Consider the following 18172-nt stretch of genomic DNA (forward strand, 5'->3'; position numbering starts at 1 on the left):
AATTTAAACGGCAATACTAACCTTTGGCAATTTTACCGCAGTTTATCGTTACACCGGTAATCGTTACATCCCTAGATCTGGTCCATGAGGGTTTTTGCAGCAGTAATGACGCCTTTATCATGATGATCTGTAATAATGATCCCGGTGAAAAATATCTGTGTAAAGTTCACGCTTTCATTTACGTAAGTGACAGTAGTGTCTCGGTAATTTAAATACAGCTGTTGTATACGATGGGTAATACACCTCATTTTGATTACTCGTTGAGTCTTGGTTTATAGTGAAGTCATTCCAATATTAAAATGTGTATGATTTTATAATAGGAGCAGAAAGAGCAGATAAACAACATTACTCCCCTCCCTCCTCCCTGGAAAAAATGGCAGCGCTATAAATAAGCTGTCGTAAAAAAAGGGGACTTTCATGGTCTCCCTTTGGCTCCTCTGGTACAGTGTGTCCCACATGACCCATGGCCTTATCGCGGTGACCTGGGTTCAGTTCCCAGCCCAAGAACTTTTTCTGCTTGTCAACCCAGTCTCTTTCTCCCCCATCTTTCTTGTTTATCTCAGATAAATACAGAAAATACCCGAAGTACAGTACTCTGCAAAACTCTGCAGCCACTTTTAGCTTTGTTGTTTTTGCAGGGTTGAAGTGAGCAGACATATTTATTTCTTATTCTCTTTTTTTCAGATACAGTAACTGAAGACAGGAAATGTGTGCACAGCCTTAAAAGATGCACAAAAAAATGGAACTAAATGTGTTCTAAAGATTCAAGTCACTATTTAGTGTGACCTCTGACCCCATGACAAGAAGCAGCACAAACAGTTAGAAACATCTGACATGTATTGAATGAAACCTGGTGTAAAAAAAAGAAAAACAAAACAGAAAATGAATGCAATAAATCTCATATTGTCTGAACAAAAGGGTTTGGTTTAGTTTAGTTTAGTTTAGTTTAGTTTGAATATGCAACAAAACAAAGTAATCCTACTTAGTTTTTACAATTGAAACAGATTATAAGAAACAGATTATAAGAAAACGAAACAAAAACCTGTACATATACATGAAAACAGTCTAGCATTTAGCTTTAGGGTTAAAAACATGTTAAGTGCAAAAGGAGGCCACACTAAATACAGCCGCTTTGGTTTATAGTTGCTGTTTGTTTTTTTTTCCCATTAAACTTTTGTTTTTAACGCTGTTCATACTTCACACATATACAGATTGGATCTGAAACTGAGAAATGTATTTGTGTGTTCATTACAACTTTATTAAACCATCAAACCTAATGCTGGTCTAGGACTTACATAAGGTGACTTTAGGTAACTAAGAAACATCTAGTGCCAGGTAAATAAACCTGAAAGAAATACATACTGTGTATATGTACTGTATAGGCATATTTAGAGATTTGATTTTTTTTTTAACACGGTAACAGATTTCTTGTATGGAAAACCATATTAAACTCAAATAATCATTCAGTCATTTAATTATGTCTTATAATCCTCCCACTGTCTGGAACAATTTATAAAAGGAAATAAAACTGAAGGAGCTGGTCTCTAAATACATTCAAAGTTATTCTAAATGAATGGGACAAATACAGATGTAATTGTTTTTCTAATTGATTGAAACAGGTTCTGCCTTGAGATGCTTTTAAGGAACATTGTTGTACACTTTTAGTACCTTTTAAATTATTGATGGTGTTTTTATATACTGTATATATTCTTAGTTCAGTGATTTATGTATGGTTTTAGAACTGAGTCTTATGTATTTTTAGACATTTTTAGTGTGGATGTATAGATGAAATCTCTATTGTCTGTTACTTTTGCTGCTGCTGTCTTGGTTGATTTGAAATTTCTAATCTCAACAAGTTTTTTTTCTGATTAAATAAAGGTTGAATAAAAATAAAATAATTAAAATAATGTGACTGAAGGGAGTCTGTTTTTCTCATGGTAGGTCATTGAAAACTTCATCAATCAGACATGGTATGGACGCTACAGTGATCCAATCACCAAGGGCTCCCTCACAGCCATCTGGTCCGTCTCTGTCGCCATCTTCTCAGTCGGTGGCATCTTCGGATCCTTTTCTGTCGGACTCTTTGTCAACCGCTTTGGAAGGTAAATAGTTAGTAACACTGTGTCCTGGATTAAAATGGCAAAATAGTGCCGCACTTTTTAGTATCGGAAACAGACTTGGTGGCAGCTGGTGTTTTTGGAAATTCTAAAATAAAATGAGCTGCAATTGTCAGAATTAAACAATTTTTTCTCCATTCTTTGTTTATTTGGAAAAGCATGTCATACAAAACTTCCCTTTTGGGTACAATTCAAAACCCACACATCAAATTTGAACGAAGAGCCTAATCCAAGATTTTTAGTTGAATATAGAACAAATAAAAAAACAAACAAACAAAAGTGGGCGGGAGGAGAGGGCTTACTCTGCTACTTCCTCAACACGATAAAACACACTTTAAGGTGTGTATGTTTACATTAACGTAAACAGAAATGTATATCATATAAATGTTTTCACATAACCAATGTATTCAGTTCACATCAATTACAGTTTTACACAGTTTGTCCATTTTGACCAAATACTGAAAAAAGATTCCCTTTGACCCTTAAAACAAAATGTAGATTTCTCTAGAATGTAGATGTCCTGTATGATATCAATCCATTCTTCAGAATTAAACAATTTAGTTGTTTTTTTATTTAATGTAGTATAATAATTAGGGGTGTAAGAAAATATCAGTTCTGCAATATATCGCGATATTTCATTTCACAATACTGTATCAATATTAAAAAGTACTGTATCAATATTTTTAGGTATTTATTCAGTTGCAGATATTGTGGAGGTTCATTTTAGTTTTTTAGTTTTTTGTTTTTGCTTATATTTTATTTATTATATTTATTTTTAATTTTTATTAAATAATGTTAGTTCCTTTGTTGGGATTGCACAACAATAATGTTCTGGCGTTAGTTCTGAACTAATAGAATATGAACATTTGAACAGGATCTTAAACTGTAATGTATGTAAAACAGAATTTCAATTTAAACACAGGAACATTTTGTGATGTAGCATTAGATCCTGTTGTGATCAAATAAAAGTGTGTTTAGTATTTGTGCAGATTTCTGGTGTAATTCCATTCTCCCAGGAAATAATCTTTAAAAAAAGAAATTAAGCTATAAAAAAAAAAAAAAAGCCTTTAACAGTATCGTGATATATCGTGATGTGTCGTATCGTGATCCTAGTATTGCGATTTGTATCATATCACCAGATTCTTGCCAATACACACCTCTAATAATAATCACATTTTGATAGAATTTACATATGAAAGTTAAATGACACAATAACAATTTTGTTAACTTTGTTTCTTTTTATTCTTATGGCCACGTTTCTAGAATTTTTACTCTTGTGAAGCATTTTAGTGTTCTAGTAATCACAGCCAAATAAATGGCGTTTATACAGTAGGTGAAGTGTTTTAACCCAAACTGGGGTGTTTTTTTGTGCTCCACAGGAGGAACTCTATGCTCATGGCAAACATCCTGGCCTTCATCGCAGCCGCTTTGATGGGCTTCTCAAAGATGGCGGACTCCTGGGAAATGCTGATCATCGGTCGGTTTGTTGTGGGTCTCTACTCTGGACTCTCCACAGGCTTTGTGCCCATGTATGTGGGTGAGGTTTCCCCAACAGCCCTACGAGGAGCTCTGGGTACCCTCCACCAGCTGGGCATCGTCGTTGGCATCCTTATTGCTCAGGTCAGCAGATTGTAATTTCATGTTTTTTTTTTTTGGTTTTTTTTTTAATACTCACATTTTTATTGAAGTTTTTCTCATTTTAACAAAGAAATACATATCGACTAAAATTTGCTTAGAGGTCTCATTTCTTTCTTTGTGCTTAAGAAATCAATATAAGTGAATCCCCAAAGGAACTTTGTGTTGGTAAATGCAAGTTATGCAAATTTATAGGATTTCAGTTCTGTTGCGACATGTTGATGGTCATATGAACTATGTTTTCAGCTCAAAAATGTCCAATTTCATCACAATTAATGCTATATTTCCATGTCACAAATGGCCAAGTTATATTTGAACTGAATTTACCTGAAAAACAAATATTCTATTCTTTTAGATTCCCCAGTTTTTCTTACAAGATTCTATTCTACATATCACATGTTTTATTTTTACAGGTTGCAATATGGAGTATGGTGCTGATCCATCCTGCTTATGTTACGCCAATACATACATTACGAGTGTCACACGTCACTTTTTAAATCAACAGTTTTCAAATAATAAGCCTTTTTATAAAGAAATAACAATTCCATATTGTTATTTACTCTTTAGTATGATGATAAACTATACAATAAATAATTCTGATCCTAGTTTTTGCACAGGGATCATTTGTGGAAACGGTGACATGGCTGCTGAGCATCAGTATGATGGGATCTGTAACAACCATGTCACATCCGTCCACTGACACATTTTGTTTTTGTTAAGCTGTTATTGTTTTAGATCCACAATACTAACATTTATGAATAAGAGGATAATTAGCAATAGTAAGTCTATAAATTTATTAGTAATAAAGTACTGGTACTGACCAGATCATCATGGGTAATGTCACGTCCGTCCACCAGCAAAAGTTTTCACATACACGTGCTATTCACAATCTAATATTTCTGAAAATATAGCTTCCACTGTCAAATAATATCAGTTGTCTGTGCACAAATGTATTAACATTATTTCAACATAGTTCTATGGATTTCTTACAACTTTTTTTTTTTGACAAAAATGGCCACTCATTTGACTCCCAAAGTAAATTTTAGCCGATATTCAAATTACATATCCCATTTTAGAGATAGGCGAATAGAACAGATGTGTTAAGTAAAGAAACAAAAACAGAAGAAGTAACAGTCATGGTTGCCAATATCTATCATCCAAAACAAGGTACATACATTCAAGTCTGTCAACCCTTAAGCGTCGTTCACTGTGTCATACTGTGTCCATTTCTCCCACTTCGTCACAAAGGCACTTTCTCTCATTCTAAACCAATGGGATATTTTCTCCATGGCGTAGACTTCTGTTATGAAATTTCATGTATATTTTAAGAGGAATTACCTTTTTGTTTTATACTGCAATAATATTTGAAATTCCTTTTTTCATTGTTCTGCAGGTTGTTCATGTTTGACATATGTCTTGGTTTATGTAGGTGTTTGGATTGGATGCTGTGATGGGTAACGAGAACTTGTGGCCGCTCCTCTTGGGCTTCACCTTCATCCCTGCTGTGATTCAGTGCATCCTGCTTCCTCTGTGCCCCGAGAGCCCACGCTTTCTGCTCATCAACAAGAATGAAGAGAACAAGGCCAAAGCTGGTAAATTCAAACACTCAAAAAACAAATTGGACTGTCTAAATGCATGTGTCCACATAAGATAAAAATGTGTCTGTTTGACTTGAAAACGGCTTATTTCCTAACTTAAAGGCACGATTTGTAAGATCAAGAATGAAAAATTAACTCTAAAGTGGGAAGCATTTTACCGGACACACATTTCTCCTCATACATGCATCAGATTCCACATCACTTTCTGCCTGATGACACTTCAGGTCATCAGATTCACTTGGCTTTAACTCCTTTGGATTGTGTTTTCTCTTACGTTTTAAGCCATAAAGACCCAAACCATCACCGGCGACACAAACCATCTACTGATCTAAACTGTTTAATCCCTGTTCATCCATTAATCCTATCAATACATGTAAATAATGGTTTGTAAAACACAGTTTGTCGTCTTTTCATGGTCATCAGATGTGACCCATTTGGACATTCAGAGGCTCCGTGGTTACCATGGAAACACCGTCATCTTCTACAACATTGATTTGCCTGTAAAACCCATGAAGCTGGATCAATGACAGTGAATGGATGCACTTGTTTTTATGATCAGTCATTGATATTTTTGTAACAAAAGTCACTTTTTCTTAATTTTTCTCTGTTTTGATATAATTAACCTTGAATTTACTCTGAGTTTGCCTGACATGATATAAAGTGGGCTACACCAGTAAAATAATAGAAATAATAGGATAAGAACTTTTGAGTGAAAAAAGTAAATTCCGTAATGAAAATGTTTACGTCTACGAATTGTACTTGAACATAACATGAACAAATATGAACAACCTGAAAATTCTGTAGTAAAATAAATACAATGTTAACAATATTACACCTTAGTTTATCATTTACACATGTGAATCACAACTTAGAGATCACAGTGGATCGACAAATACACAAAACATTAAATAACAGGGAGAGTATTATTAAAATTCTGCATATTTCTCTTAAGACATTTCAGATATTCACATTTTTTGTAAAGGGCTAGTCTGTAGATGTAAACATTTTTGTGTAATTTTACTTTTTTTACACTAAAACAAAGAGACAAATTTACAGTTTTCATTATTTATAGGTTATTATGATAGAATTTTACTGGTCTGATACACTTTAGACTGAAATAACCTAAAATGATTTTAACATCCTTGATTGTTAATATCTTTAGTGTAATTTTTACATTTCACAAATTCATCCTAGGGGCTGGATTGAACCCTTTGGCAGGCCGGATTTGGCCCCCGGGCCGCATGTTTGACGCCTGTGATCTACATGATCTGTGAATTAGATATAGGAAAATGCATGACTTACACCAAAAAAAAAAAGCAAACTACAAATGAAAATGTTAGGAAAAAAATTGGTGATAAAGCAGTAAAGAATGGTAGAAATAGAGAAAAAGTCATTTGGGAACCGCCACAAAAGTAGCCCTGGGTCTTTATGGGTTAACTGAAGGTGCCATGAGTCTGAAACAAATACCGCACACAAACCTCTGAAAAAACAAAACACACCTTCATGAGGCTGAATAAACATCGCCTAACCTCAACCACTTTTTTCCTCTGTGAATCTCAGTGTTGAAGAAGCTCCGTGGGTCCACAGACGTGAGCACTGACATAAAGGAGATGAAGGAGGAGAGTCGGCAGATGATGAGGGAGAAGAAAGTGACCATCTGTGAGCTTTTCCGCTCGCCCATCTACCGCCAGCCTCTGGTCATCGCCGTCATGCTGCAGCTCTCGCAACAGCTGTCTGGAATCAACGCTGTGAGTTTCAACACGAAGACATGAGGTGTACACTGACCTGCTCTTTTCCCCTGAAGCATCCTCAGAAAAATGGAGACAATACATTAGATCAGGGGTGTCAAAGTCATTTTCTTGCAGGGCCACATTCAGCCCAATTTAATCCGAGGTGGGCTGGACCAGTAAAATAATAGCGTGATAGCCAATAAATAATGGCAACTCCAAATTGTTTTAGTGCAAAAAAGAACATTCAATTATGCCAGTGTTTCTCAAACTGTGGAGCGGGCCCCCCCGGGGGGGCGCGAAGGCTTTCCGGGGGGGCATGGGATCATTCCTTGGTGTTTTGTTTTTTTTTCTTCAGGTTAGAACATGTAGCAGGTGGAACTAATGTTTTAGCGTTGGAGCACCCTGGACTCATTTTAGGGACGTACAACAAACCAGTCTACTGCCATAGTGATCTGTCACTAGACTAAACAAAGAGTTTAGGTTTGGACAATGGACAAGGATTGGACTGGAAAAGAAAAATGTGCAATGTTTCTGGTTTTGCGCAGTTTGGACAGATTGCACTTAAATGTTCTGAGATGTGCAACGGAAACAGGCTCATTGCAGCCACTGATATTGTTAAAATGTTCATCTTTGTTACCAAAATTTGTTTGTTGTTCTACCAAAAAATTTACCTTATTGTCATAGTTGTAAGATAATTACATATTTCCTATTTTTAATTGGAAAAATAATGTCTCAGGGAGTAGTTTTGTTGAGGTCATTTATATTGTTCAATCAAAAATCGAAGTTATTTTTAATTTGCACAACAAATTATTCAAGGAAAAGCAAAAAGTATTCTAACGATATTGATGTTTCTTTCAATAAAAGTTATAATTGCACCACAGGTACAATGTTGTTGGGGTTGAGGGGGGCTTGGAGATTTTTCGTGCTCCAAAGGGGGGCCCGACAGAAAAAGATTGAGAACCACTGAATCATGCCAATATTTACATTTACAAATGATCCAAGCAAAAAGGATGTGAATAACCAGGGAAAAAAAAGGAATTTGTTAAGAAATACAAGAAGAATTTTATCAATATTATGCCTTGACTCATCATTTATACATATGCATTATAGGTCAGATCTACAAAGGTACAAAACATTCAGTAACAGGCAGAATATTGTTAAAATTGTACTTAATTTTCTTTAGACATTTCAGGTTGTTCATATTTGCTCAAGTTATTCACATTTTATTGTTAAAGGATAGTTTGTTAATGGAAACATTTTCATAATTTAATGGTTTTTTTTGCACTAAATCAAAGAGGAAAAAAATGGTGTTGTCATTATTTATAGGTTATTACGTTATTTTTGCGTTTGATGCCTTAACTTGCACTTTGCAAATTCATCTCGCAGGCCGGATTGGAACCTTTGGCGAGCCGGTTTTGGCCCCCAGGCCACATGTTTGACACCTGTGCATTAGATAAACATCTGCTGGAAACAGTTAAATGTCTGTTATCTATGTCTAAAAGCTTAAAGTTCTCCTCTTTCTTGTAGGTTTTCTACTACTCCACTCGTATCTTTGAGAAAGCCGGAGTCGAGCAGCCGGTCTACGCCACCATCGGAGCTGGAGTGGTCAACACGGCTTTCACTGTGGTGTCGGTGAGTTTTTTTGGGTTTTTTTTGTAATTATCTTTTTAGTTGTAAAGGTGAATGTCCATCACATACATTAATTACAGCGTTAGTCATTCAAAAACATAAAAAAGGATGGATGCAGAAAGTTTGAGTGATTATATCCATACTGCCCTTCCAGGATTTCCTTTTACTAATTTTCCAGTTAAAGCAATAACACAACAAAACAGAACGGGGGAGCGCATCACCTCGTACAATCAAAACATCACATAAATAAAGAGGATAGGTTCACACAAAGCACAAGTACAGTCAAATGATATCAGATCTGATTGCACCGGTCTACAATTTTTTAGAAATGATTTGCTTCAGACATTAAATGTGCTAAATGTTACGTATTTTAAAAAGATTAATTGGAAAATAAATGACAAAAGTGCCTGTTTGCTCATGTTTTCAAGGTATATGATTAAGTGTTATTCCACATATATATCGGTTTATGTACATTTATATAATAGTTTTATAAATCTTCCACTAAATAGAACCTGTAAAGTGAATGTATTCTAATGTGCAGACAGTGTTTTGAAGTAGATCTTGTAGCTCTGAGACAAATATTCCTTTTGAGTCAAACCCATTCTCTCGTTAATTCTTGAATTTCACATTTTGACCCAAGGCAGTATCTTGGAAACTTCAGCCAACCAGCATTTTTGACTTTTCTTTATCAGTGACTCTCACGTGGTAAAATTTCATTACTTTTATTCTGGAAGCATTTTCCTTGTAGACCAGTGTTGGTTTTACATACTCTATCCATTTGGACCAAATCTTAAATTAAATTTTCCTTTTTCAACTTTAAGAGAAAAATATATCTTCTCCATAACATAAATCTCATAGACAATTCCAATCTATTCATCAATGGTGGGTGGTGTCAAGTTTTAATATCGATTTACATTAATTAAAATAATTACATTAAATGACTTCCAGCTTTAATTCTGATAAAAGTTACTGTTTTATCTGCAAATGTTAGGTCTGTTTATCCTTGTTGTATTTTGTCTAAACCAACTGCTACTTCTGCCATCAATATAAAATAAGCTCATGCTGTTTTTTTTTATTTTATTGCATAGTATTGTCTTTTTATGGTACTGTATTGTTGTACCGTCATGCTACTTCCTCAGGGATCAATGTAGTATCTTTACCTTTATAAGCCTTATAAACCCTACCGTAAATCTACCACTGCTGTGTGACTCTATAGAGCATTCAATAGCTTGAATCCCTGTAGTTTAGACACTACAACACTGACTTGTATTTTGTTTATTGTTTCCTGCAGCTGTTTGTGGTTGAACGTGCTGGGCGTAGGTCTCTGCACCTGCTGGGGCTGATGGGAATGGCCGGAGCTACCATCCTGATGACAATCGCCTTAGCTCTGCTCGTAGGTTTCTCTAATTTGATCAAAGACGTTAAAAATATGAAGTGATTGTGCTCCAGGTAGTTGTCAGAGCCAGTTTCTAACCTCGTATTTCTCCTCTGTTCTTGTAGGAAAAGCTTAAATGGATGTCGTATTTGAGCATCGTGGCCATTTTCGCCTACGTCGCTTTCTTTGAACTGGGGCCGGGTCCAATCCCCTGGTTTATCGTGGCTGAGCTGTTCTCACAGGGACCCAGGCCCTCAGCCATCGCTGTGGCTGGTTTCTCCAACTGGACTGCTAACTTTATAGTGGGAATGTGCTTCCAGTATATAGAGGTGAGTCCACCAGTCCGCAGAGTACAATGTTTGGGTCAAGCAGTGGCAGAATGTGACAAAGTACTTTTACACAAGTCCTGTGGTTTTTTTGTACTAGTTTGAGGTACTTGCACTTTCCGTTTTCTGTCATATTTTACTTTGCTACATCTCACAGGCAGTTATTTCTTTAGTTACTATTCAGATTACATTTTTTCATCCATTCCAATTCCAATCAATTTTGAACTATGTACAATAAGTTGTGCAATAAAATGCAAAAACAATTCAATATGTTATTCAATATATATTCAAATACAAATGCACTATTTTTTCACATACTGTTAACACTGTTGTATTGTGTCAATTCATATTTTATGTCTATTTTATTTTATTCTGCTTTAGTTCTATTCTCATTTGACTTTTGTTAGATTTTATATTATATTTTATTTTACTTTTTATTTTTTAAATGTTCTTTATTTCATTGAACACACACTGACAATGAAGTCTATTCTATTCTATTCTATTCTATTCTATTCTATTCTATTCTATTCTATTCTGTTTTATTGTGTTCTTCATGTCTGTTGAAAATGCAAAAAGCTGAAAGCAGGCCTGTTTTTCTGAGCTCAAGAAAAGCTACTTTTTTAAAGATATGTGGTTCTAACGGGGCAGCTATGATGATCTAGAACACAGGTGTCAAAATCATTCCAGTTCAGGGGCCACATTCAGCTAAATTTGATCTGAAGTGGGGCAAACCAGTAAAATAACATAATAAAAATAGAAATAATGTCAACTCCAAACTTTCCACTATGTTTTACAGTGAAAAAAGTAAGATTACATTATGAAAATGTTTACATCTACAAACAATCTTTTCAAACATTGTGAATAACGTGAACAAGCTGAAGAAATAATTGTAATTTTAACAATATCATGCTGCAGTTGATCATTTACATATGTACATTATATATAACTTACAGATCACAGTAGGTCTCAAAACATTTAACAGGTGGAATATTGTTAAAATTGTGCTTCTCTTAAGACATTTCAGGTTGTTCACATTTTTTGCAAAATTATACTTTTTTTTTGTGTAAATACATGCAAATATTTACATTTACAAAGAGAAAAAATTGGAGTTATGAGTATTTATAGGTTATAGGGTAGTATTTTACTGATCTAACCCATTTGAGATTGAATTTGTTCGATTGTGGAACCTGAACTAAAATGAACCTGAGCTAAAATATATTCAGTGTAATTTGGGTATTTCACATATTCATCCCAAGGGCCGGACTGGACCCTTTGGCGGCCCGGATTTGGCCCCCGGGCCACATGTTTTTATGTGATGTGATTTAGAACATGACACATTTTTAGATTAAACTACAATATAATAAATATAATATATAAAGTGCTTCAAATGAGCTCTACCTTTAACCTCCAGAGCAGTAAAATGAATTCATCACATATATGATAGTCTACATAATGTACGTGATTTTAAGGTTTTGAACTTTTTTTGTAGTGGAATATTTTCACAGTGGGGTATTTTAGTAAAGCATCCTAATTCTTCCTCTACTATTAAGCTGTACATTTTACATTTTTTCATGAAATAAAAACATTTTGAGGACTGATTGAACCCTTTTAGACTCCACTAACTGTTCTCCTTTTGTCTGTTTGCAGGAGCTGTGCTACCCATACGTGTTCGTCATCTTCACTGTCTTGCTGTTAGTCTTCTTCATTTTCACCTACTTCAGAGTCCCAGAGACCAAGGGCCGGACGTTTGATGAGATAGCGGCCGGTTTCCGCCAGACAGTCGATGGGGAGAAACACTCACCAGAGGAGCTGAACAGCCTGGGAGCTGACTCTCAGCTCTGAGCGGACTGTGTTCAGCCTCTGACGAACTCTTTCTCTGACCAAGGAGGGATGAGAAGGGTCTACTAACTAGAAGTAGACAGGTCCATCTGTCTGTAGAAAATCTTTCACACTGTCACCACATTTCGGGCATTTATTACCAACAGGCCTGTGTGATTCTCCAACATGACGTCTTCTGCTGCCCCTCTCAGGTCGCTCAAAGAATTTCTAAAACTCCCCAGGCATGGTGTCGCCTGTGTAAATACGCAGAGGGGTGCTGAGGATAGATGGGGAAGGTTTTTAATATTTTTAAGATGCTTTAAAGAAAAGAGTGTCTATCAATCAACCAACTTTTTGTAATAACTTTTTTCACTTAATATATTGCAGATACGAGCTTATGCTGCGTCCTTTGTAGTCTGTTACACTTCTGCCTTTGTTAGTATCTGGCAATAGAGCACTGTAGTTGTAGAGATCGGTTTCACTGTGCAAAATACTTATTTTTATTATGGATCATACTGTTATGCTGCATCTCTCTAGACACTGTAGCTGTGCACAGCCTGTGCTTGTCCACTAGATGGAGCACCGCTCTCAGACAAGACCTCTGAGCTCCACCGACAAGGAATTAATTGTGTAAATTTGCAGAGAAAGGTTACACAAGTACACAAGAGTACACAAACTCTATTGGAATAAGGTCATGTAATCCATTTGCTGAATTAACAGTAATTATCCACCGAGTATATATATTTTCTATCACATTTTAATCTCCTTGAAATGTTAGATTAAGTATTCGACAATGCAAAGTTCATTTGTATTATTTATAAGTAGTTTTATCATGCTTTAATACCAAGAACCTGGTTACCTTTTAGACATTTAGACTCTTTTACACAATTCCTTTTTAAAAGCGCATTTGGCCAAATGAATATTGCAATAGGTCTATGTGAGAACAAATATTTGCACAGATCATTCTCACAGTTGGATAAATAAATCATCCATCCTTTTACCGTGACATGAGACAAGTTACGGCTCACAACCAGCAGCCAAAAAAAAAAAATCTGTGAGTTTTGAGTTAAAGTAACCGTAAAACAAAAAAAAACCTGTAAAACAATCCCAGCCTTAAAAGCCACCCTTTTAGCCTTTCTGGCTTTCAGGTCAGATCCACCTGATCCAGACTGAAAGCTTCTGTCAGTGGAGGATCTTTACTGAGGTGTATTTGGGCAGAGATTTACCTCTGGAGCTCCTTAAGTCTGGTGATTTGGCTTCCAGAGCTGTCTGGCTCTTTTCACACAAATACAGAGCTGCACTCTGCTCCTCTGACAACGACAAAGTATGTACAGAAAAAAAAAAAAAAACGGGGACCAAAGTGAATGTCACTGCAATACGGAAGGGTTTCACTGTGCTGAGTATGCACGTCACCACTCCTGAGTCAAAACCCTGGACTGTTGTAGTGTCTGTTTTATCCTATAGGAGGAGGACACTCGTTTATCGTATAAGGCTCCTTTTGTGCTTCCTGCTCTGACTTCAGCAGTATTGTGCGTCTCTCTCTCTCTCTGTACTGTACGCTCAAATCGAAGGTCTGGCTCTATCTGTTTCACTGTCTATGACTGCTGTATCACCAGTTGAACCTATCTCCTCTGTATATGTGTCATTTGAGTATCTTTTGTAGCAGCACTTTATTATTCACAGTGATATTTCTTCATCACTGAAGAAAACAGGTTGGGCTTGTTTCAGTCATTTGTATTGTATTTTATACTCGCAATGTGGAATCTTTGTTACTGACGAGACTGAAGTACTGCTGATGGATTACTTGATGTTTTTGAAATGGAAATGTGTTGAATTATATCATTTTATATCTGAGTTAATATGGCAAGCCATCAATCCAGATCCGACAGTCAGAATTCAGTGTAACCATTCCCTGATTGGTTGTTCATTCGGTAACACTTTATTTGAAGGTCTAGTTTCTTATGCATTAAGCGCACATTCATAAGACATTATAAAAGTCATTACAACAGTTTATGATCATGTACAACAACTTATACCAAGGTTAATAAAGTATTATAAAGTGTAGGCAAAATGTATTATAAATTTAGCTTTCATAATGTTTTATACATCCATACCAAAGTGACAGTGTAATAAATTACAGGAGGACTTTAAGAGCTTTTAGTAAAGTGACAATTGTAGCAATTAGCAATTGTATGATATTATAACACAAGTATGATGACGTATGAGCAGTATCTACTGGCTCTAAGTAAAGTGTAAGTCAAAAATGATGCATCAAAGTTTTAACTTTATTTTGCAAAAACAAAACATTAAAAGAACAGAGACAGTAAATAGAAGTGTCACATGTTGCTTTATACATAAATAAAAAATAATGTGGCAGCTCTAAATCTTTGTTAATTCAAACACATACTTTTTTTTTTTTTAAATAAAAATTAAATCCCTAAAATAGATGGGTATAGAGACCAGTGACAAAACCTAATAAAAGTTCCCCACCTAAAAAACTAAATTCCTTCACACTGCTTCTCTGCCAGAATCCAAATCTTCCAATGTTTATCTGAGAACTTTAAACTTAAAATCAAGCGTCTGAGGAACTAAACAATGCACTTTCAAGAACAAACCATAAGCTTATTTTACATTTAAGATGCAATGGTTGATTGTTATGATGGTTATAATGTGTTCTCTAACCCAGGACTTGAGATTCTTCCTACAAACACTGTTGTCACTTTGGTATGGATGTATAAACATTATGAAAGCAAAATGTATAATACATCATGCCTACACTTATAATACTTTATTAACCTTGGTAAAAGTTGTTGTACATGATCATAAACTGTTGTAATGACTTTTATAATGCATTATAATGTCTTCTGAATGTGCGCTTAATGCATTAGAAACTAGACCTTCAAATCAAGTGTTACCGTTCATTCTTATTGTATATAGTACATCTTAGTGCAGCCTGTCGTTCCGGTGGGTTTTGTACCCGATTCGCACTGTGACCTCCATCTCTGTGCCTTTCACGTCTACACCAGCAAACGTCTGTAACGGCACAACCGTCACAGACAACAAATTTCCATGCACTTCCCACACAGACTGACATGTGCCGCGAAGAAAAAACAGTGTATTGTATGTACATAGATTCACAGTTCTTCTCAGCATTTGGCTTTTAATGAATCTTCTCCAAACACAGCATGATGTAAATATTAAACACAGCCTCACACAATCCAGATTTATTAAAGTATTTTACTTTTAGAATTTTTTTTTTTTATAGATAAATTAATGATGTATATTGTAGTGCTGTATATCTCTTTGTGTTTTAGCTTCCACACTTGTTTTCTGTTCCTGTTTATTTTTGATTTCTTAAGATACTGTATGTTGTGGCCTAATAATACTACAATTATTTTAATTCTGACTCATATATATATATGATATAAGGATTGTGTTACATTCTGTAGTGGTTTCATTTTAGGGCACAGACCATATTTTAATGTTTGTAATAATGAAATATCTGTGTGTATGGTGATGAAATGTGAAATGTGATGGTTGTCCTGAATGGAAGTGGTTAATGGCTGAATAAAAAGAAATCATGCATACAGTATCAATGTCTCATACCATATTTTTATTTATTTATTTTAGTATTTTCAGCTTTGAGATGTTTTTGACATGTCTTGACAGATATTAAAATGCTTAAAATAACAAAATGAACCTTGTGCAAGAAAGAAATTTTGAGGCGTAAATACACTGAGTTGCACAGGAAGTCACTTAAGAAGAAAAAAACACCTCTGTCACCCGCTAGTGTTGGATATATTCACAGCGAGAGCATCATTTAAATCCGGCTGTGGTTCAATGGGGTGTGAAATGGGTCTCAAATTGCATTTATAATGGTCTTTAAAAGGTCTTCGAGGTTCACTGTATAAGGTGGAGAGGCATCAACCAGTGAGATTTCAGATTGCAACTAAACCAAGTCAATCCCTGTCACCTCACCCTCCCCTAAGGAGGCCAGTGAGATGGTGAAAGGCTGTCTGTGGACCTAGTGTACTGGTTGTAAGTTTTGGACTTTTTAGTTAAGGCAGTGGTTCTCAATCTTTTTCTGTCGGGCCCCCCTTTGGAGCACGAAAAATCTCCAAGCCCCCCTCAACCCCAACAACATTGTACCTGTGGTGCAATTATAACTTTTATTGAAAGAAACATCAATATCGTTAGAATACTTTTTGCTTTTCCTTGAATAATTTGTTGTGCAAATTAAAAATAACTTCGATTTTTGATTGAACAATATAAATGACCTCAACAAAACTACTCCCTGAGACATTATTTTTCCAATAAAAATAGGAAATGTGTAATTATCTTACAACTATGACAATAAGGTATATTTTTTGGTAGAACAACAAACACATTTTGGTAACAAAGATGAACATTTTAACAATATCAGTGGCTGCAATGAGCCTGTTTCCGTTGCACATCTCAGAACATTAAAGTGCAATCTGTACAAACTGTGTAAAAACAGAAACATTGCACATTTTTCTTTTCCGGTCCAATCCTTGTCCATTGTCCAAACCTAAACTCTTGGTCTAGTCTAGTGACAGATCACCATGGCAGTAGACTGGTTTGTTGTACGTCCCTAAAATGAGTCCAGGGTGCTCCAACGCTAAAACATTAGTTCCACCTGCTACATGTTCTAACCTGAAGAAAAGAAAAGAAAACACCTAGGAATGATCCCATGCCCCCCTTGGAAAGCCTTCGCGCCCACCCGGGGGGACCCGCCCCACAGTTTGAGAAACACTGGGTTAAGGGGACGTTAACTCCAGACCCCATTCAAACACATATGGCGCTGAAAAAAAACCTCTAGTTTATTTCAGACACAAACATAATACAAAACATGGGAAACAAAATAAAACAAAACAAAACTAACAAATAGAATAATAGAACAAGGAACAACTGTTGTGTCTGAAAGGGAGAAGGAAGAAGCCACTGCTTATCCAGTCCTACCCCCCGATTCCGGTCCTTAGACTGTTAGTGCCTAATCACTGGAATGGATCTTTGGATTGCTAGGGTTTCTGTTGTTGGAAAATAACAGAAAATGTTTTCAAAAGAAATTAAAACTTTTCTTGTTTACACAGCAGGTATGAAATAGAAAGAGCATTGATAATATTGAAAGATGTCTTATGATTTGTATCAGACAGCTATTGTTTGGTGAAGGAGTACAAATGAATTGTACTTATTTTGTTTTATTTAATTATTATATCGCATTGGGCTGTTGTATATGTCCCCTTTGTGTGTGTGTGTGTGTGTGTGTGTGTGGGCATGAATGGTGTAAGATTAATGTAAATAATTAAAATTGTAATGTAATGTAGAGGAGACCCCAGGAAGAATAGCAACTGATGATTCAGTTGCTAATGGGGATGCGGCCATGGCTCAGGTGCTAGAGTGGGTCGTCCAATAACTGAAGGGTTGGCGGTTTGAATCCCGCTCTGTCCTAGTCAGTCCATTGTGTCCTTGGGCAAGACACTTCACCCTCCTTGCCTCCAGTGCCACTCACACTGGCGTATGAATGCGTATGAATGTTTGGTGGTGGTCGGAGGGGCCATAGGTGCGAATTGGCAGCCACGCTTCTGTCAGTCTGCCCCAGGGCAACTGTGGCTACTGATGTAGTTTACCACCACCAGAGGGAGAATGTGAGAGCGAATGAATAATGGATCAATAATGTAAAGCGCTTTAGGTGTCTAGAAAAGCGCTATATAAAATCCAATCCATTATTATTATTATTATTATTATTATTATTATTATTATTATTATTATTATTATGTTTATGTTTATGTTTACGCATTTGGCAGACGCTTTTTTCCAAAGCGACTTACAGGGGAAAACCAATTAAATCGCTCAATCAATCAAATTTTATTTATATAGCGCCAGATCACAAAAAAGTTATCTCTTGACATTTTATATATAGAGT

General features: G+C 35.8%; 1 protein-coding gene and 1 long non-coding RNA gene across 2 annotated transcripts in view; both read left to right on the forward strand.

Moving 5' to 3' along the window:
• The window catches only part of slc2a1b (solute carrier family 2 member 1b), a 33569-nt gene extending 19992 nt beyond the window's left edge, over positions 1 to 13577 (forward strand). Inside the window, exons 3-10 of the mRNA XM_030133689.1 lie at positions 1942 to 2102; positions 3497 to 3737; positions 5182 to 5344; positions 6911 to 7098; positions 8608 to 8712; positions 10001 to 10102; positions 10210 to 10413; positions 12058 to 13577. Of these exons, the coding sequence (XP_029989549.1) occupies positions 1942 to 2102; positions 3497 to 3737; positions 5182 to 5344; positions 6911 to 7098; positions 8608 to 8712; positions 10001 to 10102; positions 10210 to 10413; positions 12058 to 12252 (1359 nt within the window). The 3' untranslated portion in view covers positions 12253 to 13577. The remainder of the gene's footprint in view (positions 1 to 1941; positions 2103 to 3496; positions 3738 to 5181; positions 5345 to 6910; positions 7099 to 8607; positions 8713 to 10000; positions 10103 to 10209; positions 10414 to 12057) is intronic.
• A 1573-nt stretch (positions 13578 to 15150) lies between these two features.
• Positions 15151 to 15820, forward strand: LOC115419081 (uncharacterized). Its single transcript, XR_003935397.1, has 2 exons — positions 15151 to 15243; positions 15285 to 15820. It is a non-coding gene; the product is annotated as an uncharacterized LOC115419081 (long non-coding RNA).
• The last annotated feature ends 2352 nt before the right edge of the window (positions 15821 to 18172 follow it).

This window comes from Sphaeramia orbicularis, chromosome 5 (assembly GCF_902148855.1).
Source record: "Sphaeramia orbicularis chromosome 5, fSphaOr1.1, whole genome shotgun sequence".
NCBI lineage: Eukaryota > Metazoa > Chordata > Actinopteri > Kurtiformes > Apogonidae > Sphaeramia > Sphaeramia orbicularis.